General features: G+C 34.5%; 1 protein-coding gene across 9 annotated transcripts in view; it reads right to left on the bottom strand.

Annotated features, from left to right (window-relative positions):
* The window catches only part of SIPA1L2 (signal induced proliferation associated 1 like 2), a 131,000-nt gene that overhangs the window by 17,628 nt on the left and 97,339 nt on the right, over positions 1–16,033 (bottom strand). For 7 of the 9 annotated variants that reach the window (XM_015857870.2, XM_015857869.2, XM_015857872.2 and 4 more), the window contains 4 exons: positions 13,999–14,223; positions 11,466–11,619; positions 8,501–8,720; positions 2,470–2,601 (listed from right to left, as the gene is read on the bottom strand). In XM_015857870.2, the coding sequence (XP_015713356.1) occupies positions 2,470–2,601; positions 8,501–8,720; positions 11,466–11,619; positions 13,999–14,223 (731 nt within the window). The remainder of the gene's footprint in view (positions 1–2,469; positions 2,602–8,500; positions 8,721–11,465; positions 11,620–13,998; positions 14,224–16,033) is intronic. The other 2 variants (XM_032443332.1, XM_015857876.2) reach the window with 1 other exon arrangement.

The raw sequence follows: 16,033 nt of genomic DNA, 5'->3' as shown, positions 1-16,033 counted from the left end.
CTGGTCCCGTGACTTATTGTTACTCCTGTTGTTCTCTGGGATATGTAGTCTTCTTCTGTGGACTGCACATTCAACAGAAGTATCCATACTTGACATGATGTTATGATGTGGAATACTGATAGCAAAATTACAAAATTACAAAACCATGACAATTTTGAACAGAGAAGAATGTAAGTTCTTAGAATACAGTCTAGAAAAATCACAGGGGAAATACCACAACCTTGCTATCAGTTTGGTAATTCTAATCAAAGAATACTAAGAAAAGACGCTGTACAAAGAAAAAACCAAACTTGAATGAAGACTTTTCTCTAGAAATGAACATAACTTTTAAATATCAGCTTGATAAAGCCAAAGTAGAAATCAACTCTAACTTCAATTTCCCATCTTTGATCCTTTTCCATTGATCTTTTTTTGATATGCCCTATTTAAAATGTGACCTTATTTCCATCCTATTTAATGAAAAGATGAAAAGAGTTTTATATTCATGAGTTTATGATTTTTAGAATTACCCACTCTCTCTTTTTCATATTGATGGAATGCAGAAGAGTAGTTCCAAGTTATTTTTAAATGCTAAGATGAAGCAACTCCTCAATTATCAACATTAAAACACATGGAGAATAAACATCTGTTAATTCATATCCAACTCCTTCCTTCCCAATGATTTTTTTTTAATGATATTCCTATCAGTTATTCTTTTTAAAAATGATTTTCCAATTGCAGGACATAGAATAGAGGAAGATGAACAAGAGCTCAAAAATTCTCCTCGTCAAAATATTTAAGTTGCAGTATTACAAGTGAAGTAAAAATATACTACAAATCATCTTGCACAGATGTGTGAATATATCTACTGCAGAGTTCTAAATGTGAAGAATTACCTTCCTTCACACATGCACACATGTATATATATTATTTTCTGCCTTAAGTTTTTCTAAAAAATCAGATTTAATAAGTTTCCATCTTGCAATTCTTCACCTTAATCTACTCAGGTACAAAGATATTTGCAATTAAAATCCAGCAATATTTGCCCCCTGTAGAACAGGCACAGTATACAGTTGTGTTTGTTCTACATTTATCTCTTAAATGTAAATATTAAACAGTAAAGGTAATGAAAATTGATTCTGGTTTTCAAAGAAATCAACCAGTATAGGAGCATAACCTTTTAGATAGCTGAACTCAAATTCTGTATTTGTATTAGCATTTCAAAATATTCTTCAAGCACCAAGTTATCAAATACATAATTTACTGCTGTTTCAGTTATTTACCAATAACAAATTGTAGGATGTTTCCTGTGCAAACATCCAAATGTATGGGGCCAGTTGTCATATTCCCATCATTACAATACTTTCAGAGAGCTACAACAGATGTGTAAGAAGTTGTGAAGAGTAATGAGTGTAGATAAACAATAGAGTTCTTTTGGATGCTAATCATCATTGTTTATCTCCACTTTTTTTTTTTTTTTTTTTTTTTTTTTTACTACAGTTTGTTTTGTTTTCTGAAATTTTAATTATTCCAATTAAATTAGTAAAGTAAGTGCTTCTGAAGAGCTTTCAAAATTTAATCACTTCATACTCAGGGAAGGAATCTGTACCTGAGATCTTATTACCATGGTTGCTTTTAGTTGAAAAAAAAAACAAACAACAAAAACCAAAAGCCAACTAAACACAACAACAGCTCATTACTAACTTAACCCATTCAACTCAAATACGGGACCTATACATCATCCTTACTCTAATATTTCTGACTCATACATTCGCTAGCAAGAATAATACCGGATAAAAAAACGTTGCATGTTCTAGGATAGTCTTGTGTCCCAACCATAACACTTATAGGAAACCAGGAAACACAAATGTACAAATGGATAGATGGTTAGACTCAAACATACATCCACCTTTCTGTGTTTATACATTATGAGTATGCTTAGCTACCAGAGAGGTGAATGAGGTTTTTCTTTGTTAATCCAGTCTTATCATTTAATAATGCAAACCTAGTTTATATCCTGCACCTCAAATTCTGCTACATTTTTAGCATATATTTTTGCTGCTTTCAATGCCTTACGAAAACCAAGAGGGACGCAACATCACTTGGACTGTGTACACAAAGTTCTTGAAGACAACACAAGAAATCCAGAGAAACTGTTACTCCCAGTCTCATTTTAAAGCATCTAACTTAGGAGCTTTGAATCTTTGAATCACCTGATTTTTCCAATAGATTACAGAGAACACTATGGTCTGTAAGAGATGAATGGTATTTAAGACAGACACTGAGAGTATTTTAGAGAACATTCCTACTTTTCAGTGACAATCATTAGCACTGAGAAGGAATACAACTAAAAGAGCTTCAGAGGCAAACACTGGATTTTTGTTAATTCAAAATGTGTTCATATGTGTATATATATAAAAATATATATTCTTTTTCCCCCCAAAATTTTTGTGTAGTGAACAGTGATCTTTATTTAACTTTTCCTGTTACCTTCAAACGCTCGTGCAGCATCTACCAGGTTGGACCAGTCTAGCCCTGTGGCAGTGTCTGGCAGGGGCATCAGGCCAGGATCATTGAATTTGGCTTTATCAGATAAGGACCCATCTGAGAACCAGAATTCATCTAAACAATAAACACAATAATTAGTCTTCCCATAACAATGAAGTAAAATTAATTTTGAACCTGTTATAATGAACTGTAAATATATATATATATAATTAATGACTGCTTTCTTCAGTTTTCTTTTTTCTGTTTCTTTTTTCATACTCAGTAAGGGTGGACACAACAGTTAACTCAAGAAGAATGAGCTGGGAATGGTTTCTAGAGGTTTTTGTGCCCCTCCACACGTTATGTGCTCTTTGCACTTTCCTGTGAATTCTGTGAGTAGGCTGCATTGATTCTTAAAGCATACAATATTAAACCTGGGCACTGAGCAGAAAAGTTGCTAGGTGAACAAAGGCGTGTTTTAAAGAAGGCTGTGAATCAACATATGAAATATTTACACACAGTGTTTCATTCTGAAACTTAAACATTTCATTTCTCAAAGCAATTTCAGAACAATCATGTACTTCTATTACATTTGTAAGTTCTAGCCTGTATCCAAGACTCACTTTCACACTGAAAATATTACCCTATTAACTTAAAATCTGTGTATCTGAGAATGCAAAATTTGCATGTTGATCCCTGAGCTCCAGATTAAGGTGTAAAATGCCATATACTGAAGATTAGTGTATGCATTTCAGTTGATCTATAATGTTAGTTTATACAGTTATGCAGTCTTTTAGAAAGATACTGCAAACACATATCATAGTAGAAGAGATGTTAATTTTCATAACTATCTTAAATAGTTTAACATTTCCCTTATCTTCCTATAGCAATCTTCACTGTGAATGAATACTGTGGAATAGACACAAAGATTCTTTTAAGACTGCATAAAACACAAATAGACTATTTTAAACTGAATTTCATCTACAGCTATTGATGCAGTCACCTTTATTAAATAGTACAGTCAAAAGAAAAATGATTTTTGCTTTTATGATGTGTCAAAATACCTATTTTTTCATTAAATATTTCAGAAGTAGAGGACTTTTCCATCTAACTATTCTAGTGCTTCTGACTACAATATTTTAATTGATGTTTTTTTTCCAGCACAGCACCAAACATAAAAATCACTGAAGGAAAAAATGCACACACACGCACGTAGATCTATTCTTGCATAAGAAAGTGGCATGTTGTCATTGTCCAGAACTATAACAGAGAATACTGAAGTCTATTTGAATTAAAGATTTCTGGCCTAAAAATCTCAAAGCAGTAGCATGTTACAGAACATTCTACTGCACAGAGCAATGATTATGGCATGTAAAATTAGCTCTTTGTAAAAAAAAATGGGGCTTTTGTTATTTGTTTTTAAATCTGGAACATGTGAGTAAAGGAGTTTTGGCAATTCTCTATCAAGAACTGGAAGCCCCGAGAATCAAAATCAATGTCTCTGAGGTAGAAATCCTATTTAGTGTGGAATTTATCTTGTTCTACAACTTACATGAAAGTAGTGTTCCACTACAAATGGAAAAGATTAGACAATTCTCTGTAGAAATATATTTCTTAATAACCATTTTTGGTATGCCAAAGTGGATGCTATATGAAATGTAACTACTCCTACATCTGTACTAATATTATATTTTCAATTTCTTATAAACACACGCAAAATCTTATCTAAGGTTATCTTGGGGTAAAAATGTTTTTTGTTAGCTCAACAGTACACTCTAAACTGTTGTATATGATTTGGGAATTGTAAGAACCGCATTCATGCTAGTAGAAGTGTTTTATATATCACCGTTGAGGAAAATAGACAGAAAGCCTTATTTGAAGGCTGGCAAGCCAGATTTTGGTTCTAGACCAGCAGGCAGGCCCTAGGGGGTAGCCATTGCTTTTATACAATCAGCCTACAGAGGCCGGTTGTGAAACCTGTCAGAAAGATGCCTGTTCTCAGTACATTCTGCTGGCTATCCAAATTAAAGTCTAGGAGTGATATATTCACCAGCAGTCAACCTTCATTACACATTGTCTTTGTGAGAACCTGAGTTCACCTTAGGGTGGATTCTATTTGGTCCCTGACAGAGTAGCTTAGCTGCTGAAAGCCTCGTGGAGTAGGAGATATGAACACTGATAGCTCTGAAAACTCAAGCGCTCATGTTGATGGCTGTTATTATAAGCAGGATAACTGAACAGGCATCAGTGTGCCACTGCAGAATAATCAGTTTTCAATACACAAATTATGCAAGGGGGTGTGTGGAATTAAAAAAGGAGCTCTAAAGACATAGGCCTTTTTGTACACCGGAATTTCAGAGAATACTACTCAAGAACACTAGCTAGGAAGAGTTATTTCTATAGCAGTGTATTTGCATTGCTACCTTGTTTCTCTAACCTTCCCCTTGCCTACACATTTTCATTGTATGAATGCAGCATCAACAGCATGCAGACTGCTTGCTGTTTTCCTTTTTGACTTGTGCAAAGGTGACAAGTTACACTGGAACATGTGCACCTCTGCATGTCTCAGAAGATATGCATAATCCCAAAAGTCATTCTTTTCATTGCCCACAAGTTTTGTTTTGAACCAATACGGACTTATAGCTTTATTTCCTTGAGGAAATAATGCACGTGTTATCTTTCAGTTTCAAAGATTACTTTACTTGCTGTACTCCAATTTGGCACAAAATCATTGATCTCCTGGTTTCTGGTCCTTTCATTTATGCCATTTACTTCCTGTACTTACAAATTTTCTTTATTTTTTTTATTATTGTAATGTTACAGTAAAAGCATTTTCAAGAGTTCTTATTTTCACCAGAATTATTTGTTAAACTCAGTTTCCAATAGAGATCTCCTAAAATTGACTGTTGTCAGTCCTACACCCTCCTGTATTCAAAGAGTAACTAGAAAGAGAAAGAAAAAAGATTCACTTGACTTAACCTTTTCTACTTAGAAGATAAGTATCTTGCTTCAATTGGAGCTGCTATTTTTATGTAGAAATTGTAGGCAATGGAAGAATATCTGCTATGTACTTACTGTGTTCATAAAATTACGCATCATTTAATAAGAAGATTATACTCAAAAGCTGCTGCAAGTGAAGGAACATAGCAAGACATATGCAGACACAAATCCCAGTGTCTGCTTCCAGTTCTTTGTTCCTGCAACCAGCAATTACCTGCCAAGCCTCTCCCCCCACTACATCACTACCTAGGGACGATCAAATCCTCCCTTCAAACATGCCAGCCTGCTAATAGACTTTCTCATGGAACTATGTTTATGCTACTGTGAGAACAGTGGGCACGTGCCCCAATAACTACTTTCATGCTGAACTTCTCACAGTCGTTTCCTACAGCATAAAAGAAAACATTCAGAATTTGCCAGTGTCTTGTTCCAGAATGTTCCCTTCCTGAAGACCCTCATAAGTGAAGGTATCCTGCACCTTGCTCCTTCTCCCAAAGCACAGCAGTTTTCTTTCCCTTTTTTTTCATTATAGGAGTGGACCACGGTCTCTGACTGCCTCTATGTCTTCCTGGATTATTCTTAGTTATGTCTGTATGCTAATTCTATATCTGTAGTTTTCACTGATTTCATTCCTTCACTGCTAGTTCAGCTGCCATGAATTGGCAAGACAGGGATACATTTGTACCTGCAACTGTGCATGGTATGCGAGAATCACTCAACACGAAAAGCACTGTCTCAGAGAATCTTTAGTGTCCCCAAGGTAAAATTTCAGAGCTCTCAGCTACAAAAGTTCTGCTTTCTGGTTTAAGCTAAAAACTAAGATAAAACAAATCTTTCTGCAGTTGTGTACTGTGTGCAATCCATAGTACTCATTTCAAGCTCTACTGAAAGCAATATTTTTTTCAGTTCACTTCCTCCAGTGATAAAATGATAAAAAAAATCCTACAGCTTCATTTTCTCACCTCCTTCCTACAGTGAACATCACACAGTTTAAGTTCCTGTTTCCATATTTGCACAGTCTTTTTGTCTGATAATTCTGATTTTCTAGTAATCTGAAACCCTTCAGGTTGCCCATTATGCTCTGTTTTTGCTGCTGCTTTGCTTCCCTATTAATCACAGTCAATTCCTTGCTAGAGGGGTCTCACGAGACTTGGTGCTGCCACAATATTTCATGGAACGCGTGCTGGGTAATAACATGCAAGAGTGTATCTAAAAATGAATTCTGGTCAAGACTACACTATTTTTACTGATTTCTGCTAACATTAAATATCAGTAAAATTTAAATGTTTAAAGATCACAAATGGATGCATTTTATGAAAGACAGTACTATCAGAGCTAGTAGTCCAGGTATCTGAAACTACAGCCTCAAACTATTATTATAAATGCAATAGAATGGAAAGACCTCATATGCGCTAATTATAAAATCCTCCCTAACAAGAGTCAAAATTAGTTTCTTATAACCAGATATTGATTAGCAGTATTTTGAAAATAATGGTGGGTAAGTCATTCTGTGTTTGTTTTCAGGTGGCAATTACAGATAAACAATTATAGCTTCCTTAAGACAGTTATCATAACAGATCTTTTATTGCTGGCATTGAAAGGTACTTTTATAATGCAAAACCAGAAGCAGAAAATAGGAGCTGTGTAGGAAAATAACACTATCTTGGCTATTAACAATTGGCTTCACACTGACTGACAAGATATTAACTTCATGTTTTTTCACCACTGCGTATGTGTCTGTATCTAAGAAGCACCAAGAGGGGAAAATAATGTAAGACAGCACCAATACACAAAACAATAAAATTCCACTGCTGGAAGAGCAGCATAAAGCCTGAACACGCACCATTAGGTGCCATGTGTCAGCCTCCAGAATGCTGGAGCCTCCAGTATGATGGTGGTTTGATCACTCTGCAAATGAACCTTCGTAACAAATAGCTCTACAAGCGCAGGTCCAGCACGTGTAAGAAAAAACAAATGCAATCAGGAAGCCATTTTAAAGTCCTTAACACGCTACAAAATTTCATGAATTAGTCTGAAAGGAAAGAAAATGGAGCTTCAGTAAAAGTAAAGAATCTTCCTATTCTCAATTTGTGCTAAAGAGTTTCATGCTGATGGAAGAGGAATAGTTTGAAGTTTGGCAAAAAGTACATTAAGCTTCCATTTCCAGCTGAAGCAGGAGTTTAGAAGTTTATAATAACAGTTTAACATGAAGCTCAGTGTTATGCACCTCAGTTTTATAGCAAAGTATTTTTTCATATAACTTCATTCTGAAAGTAAGTAACTGCCAGTGCCTTAAAGACATGATAAATGACAGAGGCCCATCATTATTACTTCAGTCATTTGTCCATATTCTCTCTGGATACGGGGCTACAAGCAGTCAGGAAATCCACCCACAGCTCCTCAACTATCAACTTCAGAGTTCACAGTTGTTCTACTATGTTTCTAAGCTGTAGTCAATTGCAATACTGTATTAATGTAGCTAAGTAAAAGTATTTCTTTATTTCTAGATTTCATGTCCCCTGTAGCCAGAGTAAAATAACTGAGTAGCACTGAACAATAATAAAATTACCCTTGCTATATAGATATATAAATATAAATATATTTATAAATATATAAATATAAATATACAAATATGTGGCCTACATATATGCATCTGTGTACACAGGTTTGGGCTGCGGTATATAAGCATTCATGTTTTACACCAATAATGTAGCATTAATTTGAATGTACACATACACTGAAATAAAACAGGCCAGCTTGGCTCGATTGGGCCACTACTGGAAAATAAAATTATAACCAGAAATATCTTCAGACAATTGATTGTTAACTATCACTGATCATCTGAAAATTTCATAGGAAGTGAACACCATCTCTGAACATAATAAACCTGAACTGATCCCCAAGTTAAGAATAAGCATGTACTGACGACCAAATACGTTTTCACTAGGATACCCACAAGACTGATGTGACATTTCATAATAAGCAAATTCTAATATATATTCTAAACTTAGCAACAACATTAACAATCACTTACTTCTCAGATTTCCCATTCCAGGTGTCAGGCTCATTCTGGGAGGCAATGTGCTGTGATATGGTGGAGTAGTGCTGAATAAGATATCATTTGGGAGAGCCTGGTCTAGCATTGAACTTCGAGAGCTGGCATATGAAGATCCTCTTCGATTGCTACATATACTTTCATCTGACAGGGTACGATAAAGTGTCCTCCGTGGAGAAAGGTTTCCATAAAATGAAAACTAAACATCAAAATATGGAGATAAAAGATTACACACTATTGGTTAAAACAATTTCCACCAGCAGATCCCATCATCAGGCTGAAAGTATTTTTCTGGGCAGGCATTCTGAAATTGGTGAGCTAATACAGATCAGAGATTTGTTCCATCACATCATCTCTACTGAGGGCTCATAAAGTTGAATTGGATTTTCATACTTCCTCCTCTTGATATTTTGGAACAAATTTCCATGAATTAATCAGATTTTGTGCAGCTTTATTAATTCAAAATGTGAAATGTGAAATCTCCATAGCATTATGACAGCAATCTTTTTTTCCAGCAATATATGTATCTAAGGCTACCAGCTCTTGGTAACATTTATTGAAGACTGTACATATAACTCTTTGATTTTAATTTGAAATGGCTCTGCTCTAATAATAAACATTCTGAACTGATATATGATGCAATATAATTCACTGAACAGCAAGAGTGATTTTAGAGACTGCATTCTTCCAAATATCATGAAATAGGCTCAGTAAGTAGGATAGTAGAGTTTAGTGGAAACTGTTATGTATTTCAAAAAGTTATTTAACCACAACCCAAACATCTACAGTAAAACAAGATGTTATTGCCATGTAAAACTGGGCCTTTTCACTTCATAAGTCATTCTTCAGCACTGCAAATCCTGTTATTTCTCAGAGCTACAAAGGTCAGTTATTGTCCTAATTATTTTAACTGATTTGTCTTGCTTATGACAGTTTAACATCTAGCCTTTTTTTCCATGTAACTAAGTAGAAGGAACATACTCTCTATGAAGAAAATATGCCTAGGACCAGTAACTCTGGTCAACAAAACAGTGAATCTAGAATAGAGTTAAAAATATCTACATTGTTATATTTCTGAACAAAATTCACTCACTGATGAACGCTTCTAAAAAGAATAGAGAGAAACGCTCAAACATGCCACAAAGAACAGTCTTTGCAGAACAGATCAATGTAGTTCATATCTTTAGTTCAGGAAAGCATCTATATTTAGGACAATACAGAAAATGCTTAATTGTTAGAATGTTTAACTGCGTCCCAAAAATTTTAAGGCAGATACTCGGATTCTAATCTAGGAAAGCATTGTAATACCAGCAGGGGGGGAGGAAAAGGGGCGGTGATCAGTGATACCAGATAGTGGTATCAACAGTGATGAGCAGCAGTCCCAAATGACTGGATGAAAGACATATGCAACATCCTTAAGTATATGGACACATGGTTAAACAGTGGTTAAAGAATAGTAAAAGTTGCTGAGTCCTAATAGGGACCACACTGAGCAAAAGACTGAAAAACTTCTCTCTGTAAATTAAAAGCATCTCCATGCCTCTTTGACATACTTGAGACGCTCAGCAAGCATTCTGCTACAACTCTTGTGTGTTTCTGAAGTCTCCCAACATCACATTGCATTTTTATCTAAAAACATTGGCCAGTAGCTCTTCAGATACGTTAAACTTTCATTGTTAAAACTTTACAGAGTTTCAGAGTGTGACAAAAATTAAACACTACACATTCTAGAGAGTTCACTATTCCCTGATCTTTAAGGTGTAAATAAAACAAAACCAAAGACATAATTCAATTCTGATTTACATACTCACAAAAATTACATTCTGCTTTGCTATCAAAGACAACTGACCAAGCTATGGCAAGATAATTATTATCTATGAGGACGTTATTAATGACTGGATACTGCTAATTCCTGTGGATGGAGGCCCCTTGCAAACCAGGGCCCATGGTCTCTCTTACTTAGTTGCCTTGGGAGGAGAAGGGGACAGTAGCAATACATCTCAGAACAGTCATTCCACCTCACTTCTTATGTAGGCAGCCAGAAACATTAGCAGCTCTTGAAATCATCACAGAAAGCCAATTTTTGCACTAATCGTAATTCATGAAGACCTCCAGGACATAATTCATAAGAATTCAAACACATACTTAATGTACTTAACATACTTAACATATTGCACTTTAAAAATACATATAATCTGAATTTTAAACTCTGCACTTAGAGGATTCCCATGTGTTTCTTTTGTTCAGACATGATGATTATGCTATTTAGCACGCTGTATGAACACTGGGGGTTAAGAGGGCATTGAATTTATATCTAAGTGTGACAGTTACTCAAGTAATTCAATTTCTTTGTGCTTTATTGCAAATTAAGCCCAAAAACGAGAATCATGTATACGCGAAACGTAGTAAATATTAAATTCCTTATACTCTTATTGTGAACTTTTTAATATTCCTGATTGTCTTCATACTGTATAGAGTTATGCACTCCTCTAGCACCCACAACTATGCCTTTTGAGTACTTCCAGCCTATGCAAAATTGTGATTCAGACAGAGTTGTCTGTACCAGGTAGAACAGGACAGGAAAAAGAAGGCTTACTTTTTATTCCTCTGCCTAAATATAATTTGAAGTGAATAAATGTAACCACCCAACCACGAAAATGCTACTCTTAACCTTTGAAATTATAATTAACTTGCTTAATCTTTACAGTTAATCAGAGTCACACTTAGACAAATGCTGTATTTCATCCATTATCATGAAGTAGGTATAATTTTCATGATGTGGGAGACAATGTTTTGAGATTTATGGTCAGTATTTAAAGCATTCCCAAGGAATATAGTTAGTTTACGCAAAATGATGTTGCCTTTCCTATATAAATTTTTTGAATCCCAGAAGATCATTTCTAACATAACTGTGTCTGAACTACACACAAAGAAAGTAGCTAACCTTTCTTCTCCCCTCCTCCACAGAGATGTTTTCTGGAAGCATCAACTTCAGAAAATCTTCTTTGGACAAGACTTGCTGGCTTTCAACAATGGCATTCCTCACGGAAGTTTGAAGTGGACTTGATGCAGACACAGCATCGATATCATCGTATACTCTGTTGAAAAAATTGCAAAATAAGCCATAGTGCTCTTGGATTTATTTTCAGGCACAAAATAAAACATGTTAGAATTATCTCCTGCTACAGCATGCTTTGATTTAGAACACGTTCCAGACATTTCACATGAAACTGTTTGTGGTTTTTATGGGTCCAAGATGAAATTCTTAAGTCACCAAAAGATCTGAAAGGGGGAAAAAAATAGAAAAAGGAAAAGAAAAAAAAGAAAAAAAAAAGAGTATAATGCTCGTTTCTCCCAACTTGTATCTCTCCTTTTCGCACACAGCATTTTTCTGTTGTTGGGGTTTTACTCGTTATCAACATTTTCAATAGTTCCTCACAAATCAAAATATTTTTTTAATTACTTAGCAAATATGACAATCAAGATTTTTCTAGTGTGGTATTTTATCCAAACTGAAAAAATTACCATGGTCATCAACTGCAACATTTGAAGTATATTTATAATCAATTGTGCCATGTGCCAAGTGTGTTTCATTATCAGCAATTTCATACAGCTGTTTAGACAAATAAAACAGCTGTCTTCTTTAATTATCAGTATATAAAAATGTATTTACAGTCAACAAAGGACTGTCAAGCTGAATTATTATTTTTCACCCTCCTTCCAGTGAGAAAGGAGAGAATTTTAGCAGATTTACTCTTGAAATGTAATCTAAGGAACCAGAGATTTGCAGTCACATAGAACATGCATTTGAATCCATTACTTACTGTCAAGTGCAGCATAATCAGTGACTCTGTCCTCAGCGGAGAGAAAACAAGCTTTGCTATGGTAAAGTGTAATTCTCAGTGAATTATATCCTATATTGGCACAACATTCAGCAATTGACCTGATTTCCAACATCACTGCTAATTAGAGATGTTATTTTATTTCAACATAATTATCCTCAGAGGGATATTTCCTCTCTGTGATGTATAGAAAGCTTTCCTAGAAAGAAAGAGGTGAAGAAGTGCTCTAAACCAGGGAAAAACCTGAAAATGTTTTCTGGTATAAGAAGTGCTGCCATATTCAATTAACATTTCATAAACTGAACTAACTCTTGAAGATGCTTTTCAGAATAGCTGTGGCTTCAGTCTAAATGCTATGCCTCATTATGCAATTTGGTTTTAAGGGTTCTATTTAAAATTAAAATATATATATATATTTCATGGGTTCATGAACTTCAAAATACAAAAACTAGGAATAAATGAAGCTACTATTTTTCAAATGCAAGTACTACTATGACTGAACAATTTAATATTTGAAAGCCTAAAATAAGTAAGCAAATAATCAAATCACATGTACAATACTACAAAGTAATGTAAATAACAAGGAAGGTAGTAAAGCAGTAGTATTGTTAGATTTTGAAAATTAGAAATGTTAGAGATAACATCAAGCTCTTATCTCATAAATATGCACACATATATTATAAAGTACGAGGTGCAAATATCCCATTCCTATTAAACAAAGAGTAATCCTGTACTAGGCATTTGAAAATCAGGGGCTGCATGTCATCTTGTAAATTTATCAAGATATGAAGGACCGAATACGATTTATTGAGACATAGAACTAAACAGATTATGCACAGAAAGAAATCAAAGAGGTTATCAGACAAAATGATTCTGAAGGTAACAGAAATTTAAACATTTGTTTCAAAATAGCAGATTCAAATATTAGTTATTATTGCTGCAGTACTTGGAAAGCTTCATCTCTATTTGAAGTACTACATCTTTTCTTCTGAACGCAAGTGTTTTCCTTTCACCTACAAGTAACACACTCTGAAAGAGCTATTCCTACATTAAACTGTAACTGATATGAGTATCTTTGTCTAAATATTACTTGTTTAAAAACATAATAACAATGCTCTTCTAATGAAGCCTGCAAATTGTGCATAATCTCTTGAGCATCAGAGATCACAAACTTGACCTTTGTCTTATGGGATCCTATCCACCAGTTCCTACCTATTTCTTAAAATAAATCGGAAAAAAAATACATGGAAACCACTCAAATACCTCAAAATGGCATTGGTTTTCCTAATTATCCACATAGACTTGTGCTCAGTTTATAATCATCTCTCTCAATCTTTAATTAATTTGTTGACAGAGTTTGCAACAAGGTAGGCAGGTTTAATATGGAAATATTAAGAAGTAAGCTATTTTCAAACAACTGTAACATTCCCAAAGATTTCTTGAAAAGGCCTTTAGACATAAAACTGTGGCTTTCCATCTGTTTCCCAGAGATTCGAAAAGGACATACATCAAGGCGCAGGAATAAACCAAACATTTGAATGTGAAATAGAATCCGTAATTTTTCATCTTCCTATCCTATTTTAAGATATATTTCCTTTGCCCTTCTGCCCCAAACATAGTTGAAAGAATTCTTACTCGTGGCATTCAGAAATTTCAGATTCTTCAGGTGTAGGACTTCCTTCTGATTTCTTCCACCCAATGACGTATTTACTCACTGCTCCTTGTCTGTGGTATGGTTTCGAAACTGACCCAGAAATCTGTTGACTACTACTCTGCGACACTATATAGACTTTGGAGGTATCTAGGGAGCCACTCTTTTTAGAGCAATGTGTTGATGGGCTTCCAGAATGATGTGACCCACTGGAAAAGCAAAGGAAACACACAAAAGCAAAAACAAAATCTGTTACAAAAAAACAGCAAATGAAAAATTCTTCCCCATAAATTCAGATATAATTCTCAGTGTTAACTTCTTCTCAAGTGAAAATCAAGGGAGCAACATCAGTACAGTAATTTTCTGTGTATTGTTTATAAATATGTATATATATTAAAGGTCTTTGATGATAGTAAAATAATAATGATCTTTTAAAACAAGTAATATCCAAACTAACTTGCTGAAATGCCAACACAAACCATGATGTGAGCCAAAATTAAAGACACAAGCTTAATAAAAAAAAAAGGGATTTGTATGTGCTTTTTTCAGTAAATATGTACACACAAACACAGATTATTCATATTATAATTCAATTTATGCGAAGGTACTATATGGGGAATTACCCCAAATATCTCTCTAAGGGTAAGAATTCTGTGTCTTTTCCTCTTCACTTTGATTTTTCAAGTTAATGCCAGTTTAAATTCGGTCTTTCATTCAGTACCATTCTCTGGATGATTTTAATAGTCTTTTTTATTACAAATAACAGCCTCTGACGACTCTCAAAATGATTCAAAATGAACTAACTCAAACACTTTCTTGAAGAATGAAGTTGTTCTTTTCATCTTGCAGGCGAAGTAACCAACACATTCATAAACCAAGGATCTGAACTAAAATTAGACTGGAAACTAAAGCAACAGCTCCTAACTTTCATTGCTGATTTGCAAATACCAAAGACAGTCCAACCTATTAACATAGCACAGGATTCACTCACAAAGGATCAAATACAAGCAAAGCACATGCACTGTGCATTAGATGTCATTAGATCTGATTAAACTGCTTGATATGGAAGAAGCTTCAATCGTCTCTCTTAGTCCCCACAAATGCAGAAACAAGGAGTTTTTTGAGGAAGACATTAATGGAGGTGATGTTAAAAGAAGTATGGTTGCTTTCATGCTTGTTATCCTTGCAAAGATGTACAGAAATTATATCAAGACATATATGTAAAGGCATAATCAGAATAATTTGGTAATGGAAAACTGAAGTCTAAAGGTGAAGCAAGCATTGAAGCATAATGTAAAAAATATATTGGACTGACAGTAAGGACTCTATTCAGAGTACTTTAGATTTCTCTATGTAACTAAACTCCAGAAAAACTGATCATCCAACTTCATTCTGTATATTTTAAATAACAGGATATTTTTTCTAAGAAACAAAATACTTTCAGAAACTTCCTTTTAAATGAGTTCAAAGCAATGGTTGGAATAAGTACCATATATTCTCAGCACCCAAATGGTACTGATGGTCTATGTGAGTGAAAAAAACCTAAAGGCAACGGAGCTGCTTCAGCTACAGTAACCTAAAGGCATTTGATAATTCGTGTGTGTACTTAATATAAAATAGGAAAGAGAAAGCCATTAAGAACATAGCTGCAAGACACGGTGTTGTGCACAGCTCAAGTCAACCCTGTAGTTTGAAATAGTGTTTCATGCAGCAGGCTTATTTCATAGACAATTTTTTCAGGGGGCTCTTTATCTGATCATGTTAGAGAATCAAACCAATTGATGTCCAATTGAACTTAATTTATTCATAGAATCATCACAGAGCCACAGAATCATCATGTTTTTTATTCAATAAATTCAACTTTAATAAGGAAATGTTGTATTTATAGATCTATGACTATCCAGTACTCTGTGGGCTTTTGTTTCAGTTTTATGCTGTTTAGCCATTGTAGAACACACACACTGTTTAACATTTATAAACTAATTTTGAGTAAATGCCTCATTTAGGCTAGAGCTTCAT

The sequence above is a fragment of the Coturnix japonica genome, chromosome 3, assembly GCF_001577835.2.
Source record: "Coturnix japonica isolate 7356 chromosome 3, Coturnix japonica 2.1, whole genome shotgun sequence".
In the NCBI taxonomy this organism is placed as follows: domain Eukaryota; kingdom Metazoa; phylum Chordata; class Aves; order Galliformes; family Phasianidae; genus Coturnix; species Coturnix japonica.
Note: the sequence above shows the minus strand (reverse complement) of the source record. Positions and strands in the feature narration are given on the sequence as shown.